Genomic DNA, 21,115 nt, shown 5'->3' with positions numbered 1-21,115 from the left:
CAACAAATTCCCCCAACATGGGCAAAGTTCATCGACCCTATATGACCTTTCAACTTGGTCATGTGGCCTGAAACTCGCACAGGATGTTCGATGATACTTGTTGCTCTTATGTCCAGGTCTCATAAACTAGATCCATAAATTTTTACAGTTATGAAGGCAATTCAACAAATATCCCAACATGACCAAAGTTTGTTGACTCAAGATGACCTTTGACCTTGGTCATGTGACATGAAACTCAGAGAAGATGTTCAGTGTTATACCATTACTTTTATGTCCAAGTTTCATGATCTAGATCCACAAACATTCAAAGTTATGACATTTCGAAAACTTAACCTTGGATAAGATTTTGATGTTGATTTCTCCCAACATGGTCTAAGTTCATTGATCCTAAATGACCTTTGACCTTGATCATGTGACCTGAAACTCCAGCAGGATGTTCAGTAATACTTGATTACCCTTATGTCCAAGTTGCATCAACTGGGTCCATTGTACTTCCTTAGTTATGATGACATTTCAATAACTTAATCTTGGTTAAGATTTCTATGTTGACAACGCCGCCGCCGCCGGAAAAACGGCGCCTATACGGTAGTCTCGCTCTGCTATGCAGGCGAGACAAAAACTGTATTACATTATTATTTATGAAGCATAACTTCAATAGTTCTCAAGTTTCTTTGACATGAACCTTTTCCTTTTAAATAAATACTTAAGGAATTCACGTGACACGAGCAACATTTGAAGTTTTATTTATAGTCGCTTTAACTTTAGTAACTTTAATGTTAGTGTCGGACCAGGCAGATTTGTGTGAAGTGATCTGTCAAAATTGGCACTCAAAGGCAATACAGCTCAGGGGTCATAATGTACTCTAAAATTCTTAATATAATGGCACATTTTAATAAATTATTGTATTGTATTTTCAACATCATGATTTTCTCCAATATCCTAAAACATACATCTGGGCTGTTAGATTTTATACTTTTAAACACAAATCTATGACACGACAGTATATTTCAAATAATAATTCAGCACTTTTAGAAACAGTGCTCTATACCCAAAACTCAACCTCTCGATATTTCTTCCCTTTTTAGCATCACTTTACTATTGTTGGAAAGGTAATTGTGAGAGAATAAAATGAATATTCATGAGCAAACTTTAATTAGGACATATATATTGCAGCTTGTACAAGGATTTAATAGACCTGGGATGGTATTCTGAAAACGTTCTTATCTTTGTTCTTATCTTTTATCTTATCTCATTGAGATAAGAAGACGCTAAAATCATTGCAAATCGGTATTCTGAAAATCTTTTTAACGCGTTCTTATCTCCGTAAGGACTGCCTCCTTCTTATCTTCAACACGCCCATTTTTAGCATATTACCAATCAAAATGTGCTTTATATTGGCAGTTTAACCAATAGAAGCGTTCCTTATGTCAAGAGAATCATAGGCGCTGCGCGTACACTGTTTCTGGCCCATTGCGCAAAATTGGCATTTTATACGCAATGACTGATTGTTATTTCGAGACACGTGCACAATTAAAGAAAGAAAGAAAGAAAGAAAGTAACGAAAAAAGTAAATAAAGCACGTACAAATAAAGTATAAAATAGAAAGAAAGAAAGTAAGTAGGTAAGAAAGGAGACAGAAAATGGTCAGAATGAAGCAGAAAAACAAATGAAAGGAACAAAGCAGAAAATAATGAAAGAAATAAACGAAAGAAAGCATGCAAAAAGAACTTTTAAAAAAAAATTTAAAATTAAAAGAAAGAAAAAAGAATGAATAAAAGAAATAAAAAGGAGGAGAAACAGAATGATCATCAATGATAAAGTGAGCAATAAAAATGAATGTAAAAATAAAGAAAGAAAAGAAAGAAACTTAAAGGAAAAAAAACGAAAAAGGACAAAATAAAAAGATTAAAAAGGATAAAATGAAGAAATAAAGAACCGAAAAAAGAAAACAGTCAGAAAAAACGAGTGAAAGAAAGTAAGAAAGGAAGTAAGAAAAAAAGAAAGAAAGAAATAAATAAAAGGAAGGAAGGAATAAAAAATGTAAAAAGTGAAGGAAGAGAGAAAAAAGGAAAATGAAACAAAAAAAAAGAGAGAGAGAGAAAGAAAGAAAAAGGTAAGAGAGAAAAGATGAAAGAGAAATTAGAGCAAAAATAAAGACTAAAGAAAGATAAATCGAAAAAAAGGTTAATTCAAAGAAAGAAAAAAAAACGAAAAGGGAAAATAAAAAGGCAGGAAAAATGAAGAATGAATAAAAAATAAGAAAAGAAGAAAAAATAATGGAAAGAATAAAGAAAAAGATTTTAAGAAGTTAAAAGAAAGAACGTAAGACACAAAATTGTCAGCAAGCAGAAAAAAAATGAAAGAAAGAACAAACGAACGCAAAAAAAGAACCAAACAAAAAAAAAGAAAAAAATAATAAAAGAAAGATAACGAAGGGGAAAGGGGAAAAAAGATTTAAAAATTAAGGAAAGGAAGAAAGGAAGAAAAAGGAAAAAATAAAATGAATGAATAAAAAGGGGGAAAAACAAATATACAGACAAAAGAATAAATGAAAGAAAGAAAAAGAAAGAAGAAATATGACATTACAAAAAATAAAGTGAAGGAAGAAAGAAAAAAAAGGAAAAAAAGAAAGAAAAAGAAAGAAATAGAGGAAAGGGGGAAAAAGCAATAATAAAGACGTAGTAAAGAAAAAAAAGGAAAAAACGATGAGGGAAAATAAAAAAGGAAGAAAGATGAAGAATAAAAGAAACAAAGCAAAATAAAAATAGGAAGAAATTAAAAATTTCAAAAGAATAAAACAAAGATATAATAGAAGAATAAAAGAAAGGAAGAAAAAGAGAAAATAAATAGAAAAAAGAGACACAAAACAAAATAAAGGGTGGAAAGAATACTTGTAACAACCAGTGGCCATTTATTTTGAGCAAGAAAGAACGCGAACTTCGTGAGATGTGATAACCCTCTAGCTATCTTAAATATTATCATAAATATAAAGAAAAAAGATAAGAACGTTTTCAGAATACAACTTATCTTTATTTTGTTCTTATCTTTTTAGCGCGCTTTTGTTTATGCGCGAGTAATAAATTTACGCGCTCAGCATAGGATTGAAAGCAAGATAAGAAAGATATAAGAACAAAAGATAAGAAAAAGATAAGAACGTTTTCAGAATACCGCCCCTGGATTTTTTTAAAATAAATGATAATACATTCAAATTGTTTCATATTTTTTACACAAAAGCTTTTCTTGACAACCTGAAAGCTTAAACGAGGCCAGACAGAAACAACTAATGTTTGCTTACTGGATCACTAACAGAATAAACAGGTCTATTGGGATAAAACAGATACATACTACGTGGACAAGGACAGTTGAATTCAGGTGGATGTTTCATGAAGCTGCCTGTAAGTTTACAAATGATTTTACAAATGGCAACCTCAAATCTCTTTTAATGTTTTTTTCAGCCTGTGGAGGGGGGTACTTTTTTTAGCCCACTGGCCCCCCTGACATTTCTTCATGATAAGACTGTAAAGTGAAAAGAATGAGATCGAGGGTTTTTTTTTTTTTTTTTGGGGGGGGCAATGCAATTTCAAATTATCCCTGGCTACATTGGGTTAATATTTTGTGAAAGTTTAACTATATATCAAATAGGTTGGATAATTACAATTAAAGGGATGGTCTAGGCTGAAAATATTTATATCTAAATAAATAGAGTAAAAATTCACAGAGCAAAATGCTGAATATTTCATCAAAATCGAATAAATAACAAAGTTAGTGAATTTTAAAGTTTATCAATATTTTGTGAAAACAGTTTTATGCACATCGTCATGAATATTTATTAGGTGGGCTGATGATGTCACATCCCCACTTTCATTTTTCTTATGTTATTACATGAAATCATGAATGTTTCATTTTTTCATACATGTGTAAATGATGTGTCTTCATTATGATGAAATAAATTCCGGCAATAAATAACTATTAATGCACTTAATCAGTTGTCAATCCAATTGTTTTAGTTCTTGGTAGAAATTTTTTGAATAAACCTAATTTTATATAATAAAATACAAAAGAACAAGTGGGGATATGACATCATCAGCCCATGAAATGAATAGTCATTAGGACATGCCTAGAACTGTTGAACCGGAATAATGCAAATCTTTTTAATTCAATAACTTTATTTTTTATCCGATTTTGATCAAATTTTCAGCATTTTGCTCCGTGAATTTTACTCTCTTTATTGAAATATAAATATTTCCAGCATGGGCCATCCCTTTAAATATGTCAAATGACAAGTATACTTCACTAAAATAATATATATTTACAGACAAAATATTGTTATTTTCAACTGTGCTACTGATCAATGCTGTAAATACTACTGATGTAATGAGAACAATATGTTATGCCAGCAGGGCTGTTATGGAAAGCAAATATGTTACTGACAATGCTGCGATGTGCAAACAAATCTACAAATAGATGAATAATCAATAACTTTCTAGCTAATGCTATCTGAATATGAGCAAGAATCCCATTCTGAATTTCCATATACCAGCTGTTCTTGATATCATCTGTTATTTTAACAGCATCAAGAAATATCCTACTGAACATTTACAATGTTTGAAATTGTAAAAAAAAAAAAAAACTGTTCCGACCAGTAATATTCATACTTGTGCTAACTTTTGTTCATTTTCAAACTACCTTAATTTTTTAAATCACAAGATTAAGGCTTCTATCCATCATGTAATTCATGAATAAGATATTAAATAACAATTAATTATATACCATGATGACCCTTTACAAGCATATTTTTTTATTTATTTGTCTTTACTCTTCTTTTTCTTCTTCTTCTTCCTTGGACTTCCTTCACTTTCATCTAAGACATCTTCTGCTTTATCAAGTTTAGAATTTTCTTCTGAAACCTGGAGATAAACAATGAGAAAAGACTTGTATCAAAGATTAAAGCAATCACCCATACATTAACCAATCTAAAAGAAAAGAAATATACTCTGTTTTATTATGTCACTACCCCTTTGGCATCACTGACTGAATCAATAATAAACAAAAGGATTAGTAAATAAAAATTAAAGTAAACAGAAGGAATAACAAAGTGAATACATATAGAGATTTCTAAAGAATTGATAACCATGTATCCTATCTTGGTATATCGTTTTAATTCAACCATCCAAGTTTTATTATCAACAGGAAAAGAGATTCAGAAGGAGAAGTGACTCGTCATCTCAAAGGAGATTGAGAGAAGAACGATTCCTCTGGGAATCCAATGAGTCATTGAGGACTTCCCCTGTAAAACTTGTCAGGTAACTTCTACCCGTTTGAAATCATAATTAATTGTTCCCATACCATGGTAGACATGGATCTAGTTCTGACAGTTTATGTAAGATTAACACTGCGAAATAATGACATCACGGCAGAAACAACACATTGAAAATTGCCAAAACAAACACATGAGGGCATGTGTATGAATATTGCTCAGAAAAAAGACCCTTCTACCCGACAAAATGTCATGCTTATTTGAAATGTTACTCTTCAATTACTCATATTATTCTGACACATAATATATACAGAACACTTTGGAGGTCATGTTGTTGGAATCTGATTTTAAACTATTGCTACAGATGCTACCCCAATCTGAATTAACAATTAACAAAGAATTTTAGTCTCTTTTAAAAATATATACTTAAATCTGTGCATAATAGTTTCTACTTCAGGGAAATGAGAAGAATTGTTTTCAGAAGTCTACAGGAAGGTGGTGTTTATTTGGGAATCTGCTGTATGATGGGAAATCAAATTCAAAGGAAACTAAATGGGCTTTATAGACAGGTTATTCAAAAGTCTGTGAAATAGTTACATTTCTCAGTATTTTCTGATCTGAGTTATTCTTACCTTACATTTATTTGTATAGCACACCTTTACATATAAAACTTATTCATCACTTTATTGCTTTATTGTAACCAGAGAAATGGCTGAAATATAATATCCTCAAATAATTGGGTGACTCTTAATACAAAACACATTACATAGATTTTGAACTGTAATGCTCTACACAATGTTAACAGCTGCCAGTTACCCAGAAAAACAAGGCAAAAGCGATTTTGTGTCTCGCCCACTTATGAAAATAACCAGCAATATCTTGATATGCGAGGGCACGCAACAGAATTGTATCAAAACTTCATTGTGAAATGACTGAGCTGGAATAACACTTGTCATAAGAGCCTTGCACGTAAACTTTAATGTTGACCTGAAAATGACCTTTGACCTTACCAAGTGACCTCTGACTGCAGCATAACATGCAGGTCGCCTAAGTCCATCTACCATCCAAGTTTTGCTGAAAAGTGACTTACGGTTGCGGAGTTAGATGTCATAAGAGAGTCTTGCATGTAAACTTTAACATCGACCTGAAAATGACCTTTGACCTAACCATGTGACCTCTGACTGCAGCATAACATGCAGGTCCCCAAGTTTGGTTGAAAAGTGACTTACGGTTGCAGAGTTAGGTGTCATAAGAGAGTCTTGCATGTAAACTTTGACATTGAACTGAAAATTACCTTTGACCTTACCATGTGACCTCCGACTGCAGCGTAACATGCAGGTCCCCCAAGAGTCTTGCATGTAAACTTTAATGTTGACCTGAAAATGACCTTTGACCTTACCATGTGACCTCTGACTGCAGCATAACATGCAAGTGGGCAAGACACAAAATCGCTTTTGCCTTGTTTTATGAGAGCATTCCAATTTCAACAAGTTTCACTATTGATTATTCTCTTTCTTCTATTTCTCAATATTAACATCTTCCTTGATTAGTATGACCATGGCAAAACTTCAAGAGCTTATAGGATCTTTGGTATTATCAAGAATTAGAGGACAGAATGAATGGAAAAGAACATGCATTTGAAAAAAAAAATGGATTTCAAGAAATTAAACTGGGACAGGGGCCAAGGAAAAAAAATTAATGGTTCTCGCAAAATCTGCTCACTATATATCAACAGTAGAAAGAGTTATAAAGAGAGAGGGAGTAAGTTTGTATTTAATAATGAAACAAAGTTAAGATAAATTTCTCAGTTTATCCCTTAGAGCAATTACTTAAGGCCTTTTCACACATGAATCTTGAATCATCATTATTGTATTGATGATTGCAATTCATCAATTTGTAAAAATTTGTCATTAGCCTTATTTTTCACTGGGATCATCATTCAAATTACAATTTTTTACCATGTGAAAGGGACCTTAGTCTTGTAAAATCACTTCAAACAAGAGTGTCGCTAAGGCGAGCACATAATACGCCTGTCTGTAACACAGAAAATGGAGCTATTGGTCAAGCAAAAAAAGTGGAAGATGACAACTTCACCTTTGACCTTCTGATCTCAAAAATCAATAGAATTGCTAGGATCTATGCTAGTATCATACACACCAAATTATATGAGCCTAGGTTAAGTTAAACTGAAGTTATCATGTTAACAAGGACTGCAGAAGGGCAAGATGAAAATATGTCACTGTGACGTTGACCTTTGACCTAAAAATCAATAGGCTTCCTGGGATACATGCTAGTATCATACACACCAAATTATATGAGCCTAGGTTAAGTTAAACTGAAGTTATCGCATTTACAAGGACTGCAGAAGGGTAAGATGAAAATATGTCACTGTGAACTTGACCTTTGACCTTTTGACATAAAAATCAATAGACTTCCTGAGATCCATACTAGTATCATACACACCAAATTATATGAGCCTAGGTTAAGTTAAACTGAAGTTATCGCGTTTACAAGGACTGCAGAAGGGTAAGATGAATATATGTCACTGTGACCTTGACCTTTGGACCTCAAAATCGATAGGCTTCCTGGGATTCATGCTAGTATCATACACACCAAATTATATGAGCCTGGGTTAAGTTAACCTGAAGTTATCGTGTTTACAAGGACTGCAGAAGGGTAAGAGGAAAATATGTCACTGTGACCTTGACCTTTGAACTTTTGACCTCAAAATCAGTAGGCTTCCTGGGATCTATGCTAGTATCATACACACCAAATTATATGAGCCTAGGTTAAGTTAAACTGAAGTTATCGCGTTTACAAGGAAAAGTTAACGGACGGACGGACACCGAGCGTGATACCATAATACGTCCCGTCGAGCCGAGTGTATACAAATTAGGACAATATCTAGTAAAAACACACACATACAGTCAGTAGACAGGTCCCCAAGAAGTGGCTTTTTTATCCAAGCGATATTCATGACTAGAGAGATTTTGCATATTTAATGAGCTTGATGCAGACCAAAATACCTCTTTTAATTTGGTAATTGTTGCTCTAAATATATATCAAATTTCACGATTTTGGTATCATTGTAAAGAAGAACAATCATTCTTTGAGTTCATGTGTTTAAATTTATTTAAAGATTTTGCAATGTAGGTGTAACATTTGATCTAAAATATGCTACAAAGTAATTATTTTCACCTGACAAAAGTTGTTATTTTTACACTGTTCCAGTGCATGGTTCACAGCAAGGTCACGATCCCCATGTGGTATTCTCATCAAATTACCTGCACTTGTTGTATTGAAGCCTTACCCAGCCAATCAGAACTCTTGATTTCATGCTACTCCAAAATTTTAGAAATCTTGTCTTATACCTTGTGGGAAAGTTTGATCTTGACCCGATCAAAAGGTGTCACATATTAAGAGTGACGTTGTGGGGAAAGTACAGAATTTTAGCTTTGTGGTGCTATAGAAATCTTTGAGGCTCAAAATAAAAAGAAAACAGATGAAGAAAATTCATTTTTGATGCACATTTTCAGGCCTGAAATTCACTTATTTATCAAAATATTTTATACAAAATAAGTGACCAATATGAAAGAGAAACATTTACGAAGATATTTAATTTGACTTTGAGGATAAAGTGGGTAAATTCTTAGAGAAAGAAAATCTCATGATTCACAAGATTTTGCACCTCTGGAGGAGGATTCAGCCACGAGAGGATTTGGATGAATCTGGCCTATTTTCTCAAAAGCATAGGGACCTACAGATTGACTGCATAACAAGAAGGACAACTGAACTTTTTCCCCATCATTAAAAGAAGGGCATATATTTCATCACTTTTATCATGAGTAATAAAAATTCTTTCATCGATACACAACTGCTGGTCTAAGCATCACATCATATTACATATGATACAGGAGTGCAGTTTTCTGACAATTTTTTCCAAGATCGAAAACAAAGTGAAGTCCCTTAAGCTCTACCTAGAGATATTCTCTTGGCAGCATTCCATACATCATCCACACTATCATCATACATCTAACAGTTTACTCTAAACATATGGTTATTATATTTTAACCAACTCCACTTCATTGGCAACTACTAAATACATCAACATGTAGTCTTCTTCTGTCATTTCACCAATCCTTATTAAATATCAACTTAATCATTTACAAAATCGTAGCATGTTTTATACTTTTATAAGAGGGTATAATGTTCCATTGTCACCTACCGTAGCAGCAGCATAAAATTAGAAGAGTCAACATCCCCCCCACACATAAAAATAAATAAATAAATGAACAAGTAAATATATTGATTGAATGAATAAGTGCACAAATAAATAATGAAAATAATAATAAATAATGAATAAAATAAATAAATAAATAACATATATAAATAAATAAACAAATAAAGAACCAAATTCAAGAATGAAAAACATTAAGCATACCTCTTTTTTTTCATGTTTTCTCTTTGCTTTCCTCTTATTTTTCTTGCTCTCGGTATCCTGTTCTTCATCTCCATCAGAGATTTCCAGACCAGAAACCCTAGGTATATGCCCCACCAGGCCATCATCAGTAGCAATCTCTTCATTGATTTTCTTTTTCTTCATGGGTGAGGATAGTTTCTCTGGATGAGAAGTGAATGGATTGTCATCCTGATACCTTGGTTTCTCTAGATTAAAATCCAATAAACAATAGTGTGCTTTGAATTCAACTCAAAAGTATGCAGTATGGGATATGATAGGAGGAAGGATACTGTGTAGAAAGTAATCAATCATCCTTCTCTTGTTAATTGTTATGAATAAAACATATATATGAAAAGGGGTATGATAGTTCTACTTAAAGTCATAAATCATCCCCAATTGAAACCGACTGGTTGCACACACCAGGGTGCGACATAAGCGCTTGCCCGATTGCCCGGGGCAAGTAAAAGTTAGAGTCGGGCAAGTGTTTTGAAGCAAAGACAAAAACTGCTTGCCCGAATCGGGCAAGCAAAATTCTCCTAAGGAAATTATATTTTAGAAAGATTCCCCATATTTCACCATCAAAATATAGAAAAGAAAAAGAGACAAAAAAAGCAATATCATTTATTTCTTCTTTAAAAAAAGTTTATAATTCGAATTGCAAAATTTGCGCCATTTTCTGCAATAAACACACAGCTCAGAGACGTACACACACACACACACAGAATCAATGGCAGTCTAGCATACATATAGCTAGCGCCTAGTCCACGCAGCCGATGCATGTATAAAGTTTCTACTGTGTACGGTGCTGCACGAACGAAGTTTGCTCTGGAAGAAATCTCCTACAGAACTGTCAAAATTCACATTTCTCACCAATGAAAATTCTTGTAATGTCCATATTTCCTAAAAATTGGGGTAGCTTTGTCATTCTGTAAGCAGTAAAAGGAGAAATGTTCACTTCTGTCATTCTGTTATGCTTAAAAAAGATTGGGTTTCGAATGATCGTCTGTATCGCACACACTGAAATACATTGTTTGACAGTCCCACATATGCATTTGTGTGTATGTTGATAAACGAGGTTTCTTTCGTAACTATTTCTTTTTGCCAAGGAAATTGATAAATTTTCTTCTTTATTTATGACTGGATAGTTTGAGCTTTCTTCCTCTCTATTTTCTTTCTTTCTGCCTATCTTTCCTTCTTTTGAATCTCTCTTTATTTCTTTAAATTTCCTTCCTTCTTTTGTTCATTTTTTCTGTTACTATAGCTGTCTTTCTTTTTGTCATTCTTTTCTTTCTATCTTTTTTTCTTTCTTCCTTCCATCCAACCTTTGTTTACCTCTTTCTTTAATCCTTTCTTCTTTTTCCCCTTCCTGTCATTCTTTCTTACTGTCTTCCTTCCGTCCATCCATTCTTTACCTTTTCTTCCTATCTTTTTTTCTTCCTTACTTTCTTCATCCCTTTCATTCTTTCTTTCTTTCTTTCCTTCATTCCTTCCTTCCTTTTTGTCTTTCATTCTTTCTTTCTGTTTTTATTTATTTCTGTCTTTCGTTCTTTTGATCTATCTTTTTTCCATCCATTTTTTCTTTTTTTCCTTATTTTTTCTTTCTGCCTTCCTTCATCTCTTTCCTTCATTCCTTCCTTCATTTCTTTCAGCCTTTCGTTGTATCTTTCTTTTCTTTTTTTTTCCTTCCTTCCATCTATCCTTATACCTTTTCTTTCTTCCTATCTTCCTTCTTTCCTTTCTCTCATTTTCTTTCTTTCTCTTTTCTTTCCTTCCATCAATCCTTTACCTTTTCTTTTTCTCTTTTCTTTCTTCCTTTCTTTCTTTTTACCTTTTTTCTTTCTTTTTCTTTTTTTATTTGTTCCTTGCTTTCCTTCCTTTCTCTTCCCCTCAGTTTTTTTTTCTATTTTTTTCCTTCTTTCTGTCTTTCTTCCTTTCTTTCCTTCTTTCTTTCTGATTTTCTTTTTTTTTTGTCTTTTGATTTTTCTTTTTTTTTCCATCCATCCTACCTTTTCTTCCTTATTTTTTCTTTCTGCCTTCCTTCATTTCTTTCCGTCTTTTGTTGTATCTTTCTTTTCTTTTTTTTTCCTTCCTTCCATTTATCCTTATACCTTTTCTTTCTTCCTATCTTCCTTCTTTCCTTTCTCTCGTTTTCTTTCTTTCCCTTTTCCTTCCTTTCTGTTTACCTTTTATCTTTCTTGTTTTCCTTTTATTCATTCCTTTCTCTTCCTCTCATTTTTTTTCCTATTTTTTTTCTTTCTTTCCATCTTTCTCTTCCCCGCAGCCATTCTCTATCTCTCACTTTATTTCTTTTTTTTTTCTTTTTTTTCTTTCTTCCTTCCTTTATTTCTTCGTCCTTTCTGTCTTTCTTCTTACTTTTTTTTCTTTTATTCTCTCCCCCTCTCTTCATTTTTTTTCTCTGGTTATTTTCAGTGATTTCCCCTTTTTTATTGTGTGTCCTAGTCCCCTCCAAAATATATGGAAAATATATGAGATTAGGAAATTAATTAAAGAGCATATTTACCATTTATTTTTTCATGATGTTCAAGATAAAAATCATTTAAAAAAAAGAAATACAACTACAAGGTACATCAGTAGTCATGTTGAAAAATGTATTTTTAAAGCCGTCAATGGTATGGTATGTAAAACTATAAGGCTATAACTTGTTTTGAAGCAATAAAACTTTGTTTTGAAGGATTTTTTCGGGCAAGTGAAATCTATATTCGGGCAAGTATTTTCCAACTATTTGAAAATTTACTTGCCCAACTGGGCAAGTGCTTCAAAAAAGTTATGTAGCACCCTGCACACTACAGAATTAGATTCAGATTCATTTATTTCACACCTCTTTGAAATACACAAACAAGGCAAAAGCGATTTTGTGTCTCGCCCACTTATGAAAATAACCAGAAATATCGTGATTTGTGAGGGAACGTAACAGAATTGTATCGAAACTTCATTGTGAAATGACTGGGATGGAATAACACTTGTCATAAGAGCCTTGAACGTAAACGTTAATGTTGACCTGAAAATTACCTTTGACCTTACCATGTGACCTCCCACTGCAGCATAACATGCAGGTTGCCTAAGTCCATCTACCATCTAAGTTTGGTTGAAAAGTGACTTACGGTTGTGGAGTTAGGTGTCATAAGAGAGTCTTGCACGTAAACTTTAATGTTGACCTGAAAATGACCTTTGACCTTACCATGTGACCTCCGACTGCAGAATAACATGCAGGTTCCCCAAGTCCATCTACCATCCAAGTTTGGTTGAAAAGTGACTTACAGTTGCGGAGTTAGGTGTCTTAAGAGTCTTGAATGTAAACTTTAACGTTGACCTGAAAATTACCTTTGACCTTACCATGTGACCTCCCACTGCAGCATAACATGCAGGTTGCCTAAGTCCATCTACCATCTAAGTTTGATTGAAAAGTGACTTACGGTTGCAGAGTTAGGTGTCATAAGAGAGTCTTGCATGTAAACTTTAACGTTGACCTGAAAATGACCTTTGACCTTACCATGTGACCTCCCACTGCTGCCTAACATGCAGGTCCCCCAAGTCCATCTACCATCCAAGTTTGGTTGAAAAGTGACTTACGGTTGCAGAGTTAGGTGTCATAAGAGAGTCTTGCATGTAAACTTTAACGTTGACCTGAAAATTACCTTTGACCTTACCATGTGACCTCCAACTGCAGCATTACATGCAGGTCCCCAAGTTTGGTTGAAAAGTGACTTACGGTTGAGGAGTTTGATTTGATTTTGATTTATTGTTTCACATTCCACAAAAACATACATCTTGAACATAATTATGAGAAGATGACAAAAAATACATAGTTGTAGTGTTTTACAAAGAAATACAATATCGTGAAATATGAGGAACCTATTAAAAAGCGAAGCTTGTAGACATATAGGTTCCCAGAAGAAAATAATCAATGATTAACAACTCCTAACGCAATGAAGCGAGATAAATCAAATGTAGAAAAATAAGACATTATAAAGAGTTCAACATGATAGTCACTCGAGCAAGGCGCTTACCCACTAGCGTACGATTGTAAAAGAAATATTTTCAGCCTACATTTAAAAGAATATAAAGAGGGCGCCTCAATTATATGGGTGTCTAAATTATTCCAAAAGGAAGGCCCTGTAAAAGTAAATGATTTAAGGGCAAGAACAGTGCGCACTGGGGAAATGTGGAAATTGTGTACTTGTCGAGTTGGGTAGGAATGGATTTCTTGATTTTGAACAAGCAAATCAGAGAATACACTCGGTAATTCCCGTCTATTTAGTTGATACATAAATATACCAACAAAATAATAATATAAATCGGTTACTTTCAATAACTTGTTTGAATAAAATAGCGGATTAGTATGAGCCAGAAAGTCAGAAGAAGAAATTATCCTCACGGCTCTTTTTTGAATTTTAAGTATGGATTCAAGTTTTGTCTTAGAGGCATTTCCCCAGGCTAAAATTCCATTATTCAGATATGGTAACAATAGAGTAGAATACAATAATTTCAAAATGTGATGAGGAAAATGAGGCTTAAGTTTATTAATTACTCCAAGATTTCTTGAGAGCAATTTACAAAGGTGATCAATATGAACTTTCCATGATAATTTACAATCAATAAAGATACCAAGAAATTTTGAGTTAGGTGTCATAAGAGAGTCTTAAGAGAGTCTTGCATGTAAACTTTAACGTTGACCTGAAAATGACCTTTGACCTTACCATGTGACCTCCGACTGCAGCATAAGATGCAGGTCCCCCAAGTCCATCTACCATCCAAGTTTGGTTGAAAAGCGACTTACGGTTGTGGAGTTATAAGTCATAAGGTTTGTGGACGGACGGACGACATTTGGATCCCTAATTCTCGCCTTCACCTCTGGTGGGCGAGACAAAAAGTGTGTACCGAATACAACCATGATATCAGGTGTCAGTGAGCAACATATATGACCATGGAAAACATATCAAGACTACACTGCCTCAAATCAACAAGAATACCTCATTCATCTGAACTATCTCAAAAGAAAAGTTGGACTATAATCACTAAACTACAGTCTACAGAGGGTCTGGAGTGCAGGCAACTAGAGGTTCCTCAATCTCCTAAAGCTTAGGAGAGGAGCAGAGACACCATCAAAGAAGACATTTCAAGACAATGATCACTGGACCAGTCAAGAACATCAGAGAGTCTTACATAAAAGTTACTATCACAGTAACTTTGCTATTCAATGGTAACTACAATACCATGGTAACAATGCTTAACAGCCAATCAAAATCAAGGATTCCTTTGAAGTTAACAATAAACGTTACAATAATAGTGTGGCGTGATAGGGGGGAGGTTATATACAAGGGATTAAAAGAGAAGAGAGGAGGGGAGAGAGACCGAGCGAGACTAAGAGAGAGAGAAGAAGGAAAGAAAAGGGAGTGTCTCTGCACTTGCACTCTATACTTCTCACAATTTCTCATCAATTTCCACCAAATATAAATCAATCATTCATAACGGTAAGCTGCCACCATCTAGCCTTTTATGAGAGCACTAGATTCTCCTCTCTTTACAACATTCGTTTATAAAGAGACTCCAGGCTCGCTGGAGCATAAATAAAATAAATATCCACAAAACCAACCACTCCAATTGGCTTATTCACCAATACAATACATACGTCACAACCCGTAATCGGTCACCTTTGACCTCAAGACACTGAAAACCGTAAACATTTGCACCTTTCCACGTGCACACAATTTCAAATGCTCTCCATCATCCTCACGGAAATCTGCCTCATTGCAACAATTCTGGTGAGTGGAAACATTGCATGATTCTAATATTTACTAATAAATTGATCTAAGAACTTACCATTAAAACAAGACAAGCAAACTAGTAATTTTGCACACTAAAACGTGCACAAACAATCAAATTCATCAACAACACATGATTCAGCATAGCACACACGTGCAACAGCATCACTGCACACTCAGTGCCTCGCATGCAAAGTCAAACTTGCCAAAAACAATACACTTACGACTCAATACATTAAAAGTCTCTCTCTCACAGTCTCTCATGCTAACTCCTCATAATCGGTAGCGAGCAATCTCAGGCACAATGACATGGAAAAGTGATTTCGTTCTATAAATGATCTCATTTTCTAAATTTGCTATCTCGAGTAAAAGTAAACGTACCAATCATCGTTTTCCACTTCTGTAACTAACGTTCACACCAGACAATTACTCTAGTAAAATAACTAACTCTGTATTCAGTAATTGTTCAACTGAATCAATAACAAGTAATTCTTTATTAATAAACTTAAACTAACAGCTAGGCATTGTTGCCAATATCAAGTTGTGTTCTGTTCAATAAATTCTTCTTTGATCTATGTATACTATGTACATTATTTACAGACGACACCTCATGACTGTTTTGTCGTCATAATTTATTCAAAATACTTGTCATCATTTCTTTATGACAACAATAAATATTCTTAAAAACCAATATGTCTTAAATTCTATCTATGTTCTAAATCACCACTATTACGAGACTGATCAAAGTTGTAAGTTGATCATGAACTGTTACTAGTTTCTTTCCAACAAATATACTTTTCACTCCAGCGAAAGCATGAAAAGAAGTTCTATTCTTGGCTACGTCTAGCCTCTCTATCACTTTCTAAAACTAGGCCCTTGGCCATTCACTAGATTCTTTGTTTCTCTATTCTGAGCTAAAACACTAAAATAACCTAACTTTCAACTTCAGTCCAACAGAGTCACCACTCAACGGGATAATTTTCCAAACCGGCCTATCCGCCCCTTAAGTATTCAATGATAGCTCACTTTGTCAGCTTATCATTTAACTTTTTACTAACCTAAGTCTTTAGATAGGACGAGTCTCAAATTGCCACATTCCTTCCTATCACAACTATCAGAACTTACTTGACATCTTTTTAAACAAACTTAAATCCCAGGAAAATCCGAATTCATCCAAGGATTCTTTCCTTATTGCTTTTCAAAGAAAACTATCAAGTAAACCTAATTGTCTCATGAAAAGATTGTATTGAAAAATCAATACATCCCTATAATTCCTCTTTCTTTACTATACATGTCTATTTTTAGAAAGGAGTAAAGGCTTTGATTATTCGAAATAGTAAATGACTGCCTTTATCCTAGGAGGCATCCTACACAATAGAATAATTTACATATTTACAACTCTGCCTGAACTATCAGGAACTCATCAAAATCCTAATCTCAACTATCTGTCCTATAAAAGATCAAGGATCTATAGTCAGGTAAAATCCGAAAATAATCAATATTCATCTGTTAACATTAAGTCCTATTCCTAACAGTACTATGATCTTCTTAAAAGATCAAGGATGCCTCATATAGAGACCCCTGGTGACATATCTAAGTTACGAAGGCTCTCAGCCTTCTGCTCCAAAAATTCATCTTTATTAAGATATACCTGTAAGTAATAAATTCATAATGTCCAGATTCAAATACCAATACACCATTCATCTCAAACCATTAATGTCACGGAAACTACCCTGGGTAAGGTTAGACGAAAAGCACGGTTGCATTCGAGACAGATGTCACTCTGCTCAACGACCTGGGCCGCGTCTCAATTGTTGCAGCTTATTTTCATTCAGCCACAGAAAAGTATAAACACTCTACCAAAATATCAGTTCACCTTTTCCAAGAATGGTTTCTTACAAGTGACCAATAATACATAAGAATACATCAATACATAAACAACATCATTATCAATAACATTTTATAAATTCACTGAGAATTGGTACATTTTGAAATCGACCAAATTGGCACATTTTAATATTGACCAAAATTGGCACATTTTGAAATCGACCAAAATTGGCACATTTTTATGCTTTCCACATTGCATTTCGTTAACCCCATAGTATCCTTAACCCCGACTATCCTTAACCCCATACTATCTTTTTTTGGATTCACACAGTCTTTCTTAACCCCATACTATCTGCTTAGCCGGGGTTAACGCCTTAACCCCGGACTATCCCACAGCTCATGAATATTGATGATTTTACTATACAGAGCGTGATTAACGTGTAATTTCGACTTCTGTGATTGGCTGTTGCTTAACCCCACTTTTCCTTAGCCCAGTTTCGTTTCACACTGCATCTCTTAGCACCGCAATAGTGGTGCTAGCACCACAAGCCGGCTAACCCTGCTTTTTTGCAGGGCCAGATAGTACCGTACTATTTACCGTGCTAGCCCACTTTGCTAAAACGTAGTGTGAAAACAAAGTGGGCTAAGCTTAACCCCGGGAAATTGGTGAGGCTAAGGCCCCCCCTTAGCCCCACCAATTTCCCGGGGTTAAGAAAAAAAAAGTAGTGTGAAAAGCATATTTGATATTGACCAAAATTGGCACATATTGATATTGACCAAAATTGGCACATTTTGAACTCGACCAAAATTGGCACATTTTTATGCTTTCCACATTGCATTTCGTTAACCCCATAGTATCCTTAACCCCGACTATCCTTAACCCCATACTATCTTTTTTTGGATTCACACAGTCTTTCTTAACCCCATACTATCTGCTTAGCCGGGGTTAACGCCTTAACCCCGGACTATCCCACAGCTCATGAATATTGATGATTTTACTATACAGAGCGTGATTAACGTGCAATTTCGACTTTTGTGATTGGCTGTTGCTTAACCCCACTTTTCCTTAGCCCAGTTTCGTTTCACACTGCATCTCTTAGCACCGCAATAGTGGTGCTAGCACCACAAGCCGGCTAACCCTGCTTTTTTGCAGGGCCAGATAGTACCGTACTATTTACCGTGCTAGCCCACTTTGCTAAAACGTAGTGTGAAAACAAAGTGGGCTAAGCTTAACCCCGGGAAATTGGTGAGGCTAAGGCCCCCCCTTAGCCCCACCAATTTCCCGGGGTTAAGAAAAAAAAAGTAGTGTGAAAAGCATATTTGATATTGACCAAAATTGGCACATATTGATATTGACCTAAATTGGCACATTTTGAACTCGACCAAAATTGGCACATTTTGAACTTGACCAAGTATATTGGCATCTTTTAAACTTGACAATATATTGGTATATAAAAACTGACCAAGTATTATTGGCATCTTTTAAACTTGACAAAATATTGGCATATAAAAACTGACCAAGTATACTGGCATCTTTTAATCTTGACAAAAATATTGGCATATAAAAACTGACCAAGTATTATATTGGCATCTTTTAAACTTGACAAAAATATTGGCATATAAAAAAAACTGACCAAGTATATTGGCATCTTTTAATCTTGACAAAAATATTGGCATATAAAAACTGACCCAGCATTATTGGCATCTCTTAAACTTGACCAATAATGGCACATCTTGAAATTGACCAAAATACATTGGCAAATATTTCACACATTTATGGTTAAAAAGCCAAACATCTCAAATGCGCATACTGACGTACCATGAAAATTAGACGGAATACAACACAGAATAAGCCTCTTTCAATAATGGCAAAAATGGGAATATTATATGACGCAACTTCGAACAAAGTTTATGTGACCCAATTTCTCCTATTAAAACTTTCCAAAATAGAGAATCAAGATAATTAATTTGGAATCTCCATTCAGCAATCATAATCTTTTCATAAAATAGTCGGCAAATATTACTGGAGAAATAAAGATTAAATTACCTTGAAAGGTTTGCTCAGTTGTCAGGAAGAAAATATGTCAGTCGAGATAACAGTAACCTTGGTACCGTGAACAACAAATCTTTATCTAGATTAATGATAATTTTCGTTATAAAAAGTAACTTTTATGGGGCAAGATATGGAGTGCGCATTTTATTAATTACGCAATTTAGGCGCATTGCTAATGGTTTCTGACCAGAAGTAGCCATGACCAGTGCTACGTCACAACAAAATTACTAACTAAAGGACGCTACAAAAAAAACGGTGCATTATGACGTCACAATTTGTTTGTTACGTAAGTTTTGCTATTTTATTTTTTAGTGATTCCGTCACAAAAAAAACATTCAAGAATATATACACAAGAATTTCCAAGCCTGTACAGGTAAATAGGTTAATCATAGTCAAAATGGGAAGTATGGGTCTGGACATTCCCTCTCTTTTCCACGCCATTTACATGATAGAAGGTTTCGGTAACGACGGACTGATCTGAGCTTTAAGGTGCCAGCCTTTGTTTTCGGTCTGGTTACCTTAACCAACACCTCCTGGACATCTTCTATTATGACCTTCTTGGGTGGGGTCTGTGGAGGGAGTTGTACGGGAGCTGGAGAAGGGGTCTTGGGGACAGTAGGGCTTGGGGGAACGGACGAAGCTGAAGAAAGTGGAGTAGGAGAATGCATAGGGGCAGGTGAAGTATGTACAGCTGGAGTTTCCTGGTCTGAGTCATCAAAGGGTGACACTGGTTCCAACTCGATGCAAGCTGCAGTTGGTTTACTAGCAGTAATGATCATACAAAGATAGCTAAGCTTCTATCTGATTATCAAGATGTATTCTCTCAAGGTGATCATGACATTGGCCGCACTGATAAGGTGACACAGCATACATGCCACCTGTCCCGCGCCAATTCGTCAAAGGCCTTGAGAGAATACATCTTGATAATCAGATAGAAGCTTAGCTATCTTTGTATGACCATTACTGCTAGTGTCTTCTTTCGACTTCTCAAAAAGAGGTTGCAGGAAATCCGGTACTTGGCTTATTTCATCCGAGGTACTGTCAACTTGTCGTACTGACAAAATTTCACCAGCTGAGTCTGCACATTGAATAGTATCACCATTGAGCTGAAGTTCAAACTTATCACAATGTATAACACTTCCTGTCTTGAGGAGTACATCCATGCCAAGAATTCCATCATTTCGAATGCTGGCCACCACAAACGAAGTTTGAAGTTTAGTGAGTCCAATTTCCAGGGTTAAGGAAACTGTTCCATACACTGTAACTTCTGCCCCATCAGCTTGCTTAAAGGGGAATCCAGCCTTGGCTATAAAATGTTGTGTTGGGAAGGAGAAAAATAAATTAAACAGAATGGTGAAAGTTTGAAAGAAATCGGACAAGCAATAAGAAAGTTATAGCTGCTTTAAAATTGATATCACTAATACTATGTAGATTTCAAATTGGCAAGTGAGTAAGTAAATTATAACAAGGGGCAAGGACAACTTTCCCATAGGCCATGTACTTTATTATCAGGGATTTGTGGTTTTCTCCTAAGTACCCATTCCCCTGGGGCAGTAATCTAAATATAACCCAGGTAGTATATTCATGAAAGAAAACTATAATTTGAAATAACTTTTGGGGAAAATGACATTTTAGCCATAATATGTATTGGAGTACATGGAAGAGTAGTCCTTGCCTTACATCACTATGACTTCCCATATGCGGCCAATTTGAAGTCTCCATGGGTATAGTGATTA

At 34.7% G+C, this 21,115-nt stretch overlaps 1 protein-coding gene across 1 annotated transcript; it reads right to left on the bottom strand.

Annotated features, from left to right (window-relative positions):
* Positions 1 to 679: 679 nt before the first annotated feature.
* On the bottom strand, positions 680 to 20,158 carry LOC135153429 (nucleolar protein 58-like). The gene is made up of 3 exons (XM_064095979.1): positions 19,898 to 20,158; positions 9,699 to 9,920; positions 680 to 4,907 (listed from the first exon to the last, which is right to left on the bottom strand). Exons 1-3 carry the CDS (start codon positions 20,156 to 20,158, stop codon positions 4,803 to 4,805), a joined length of 588 nt encoding a protein of 195 aa, XP_063952049.1. The 3' UTR covers positions 680 to 4,802.
* Between the last annotated feature and the right edge of the window lie 957 nt (positions 20,159 to 21,115).

This window comes from Lytechinus pictus, chromosome 3 (genome assembly GCF_037042905.1).
Source record: "Lytechinus pictus isolate F3 Inbred chromosome 3, Lp3.0, whole genome shotgun sequence".
NCBI classification, from domain to species: domain Eukaryota; kingdom Metazoa; phylum Echinodermata; class Echinoidea; order Temnopleuroida; family Toxopneustidae; genus Lytechinus; species Lytechinus pictus.
The sequence above is the reverse complement of the archived record's forward strand: the minus strand, read 5'-3'. Positions and strand labels throughout refer to the sequence as shown.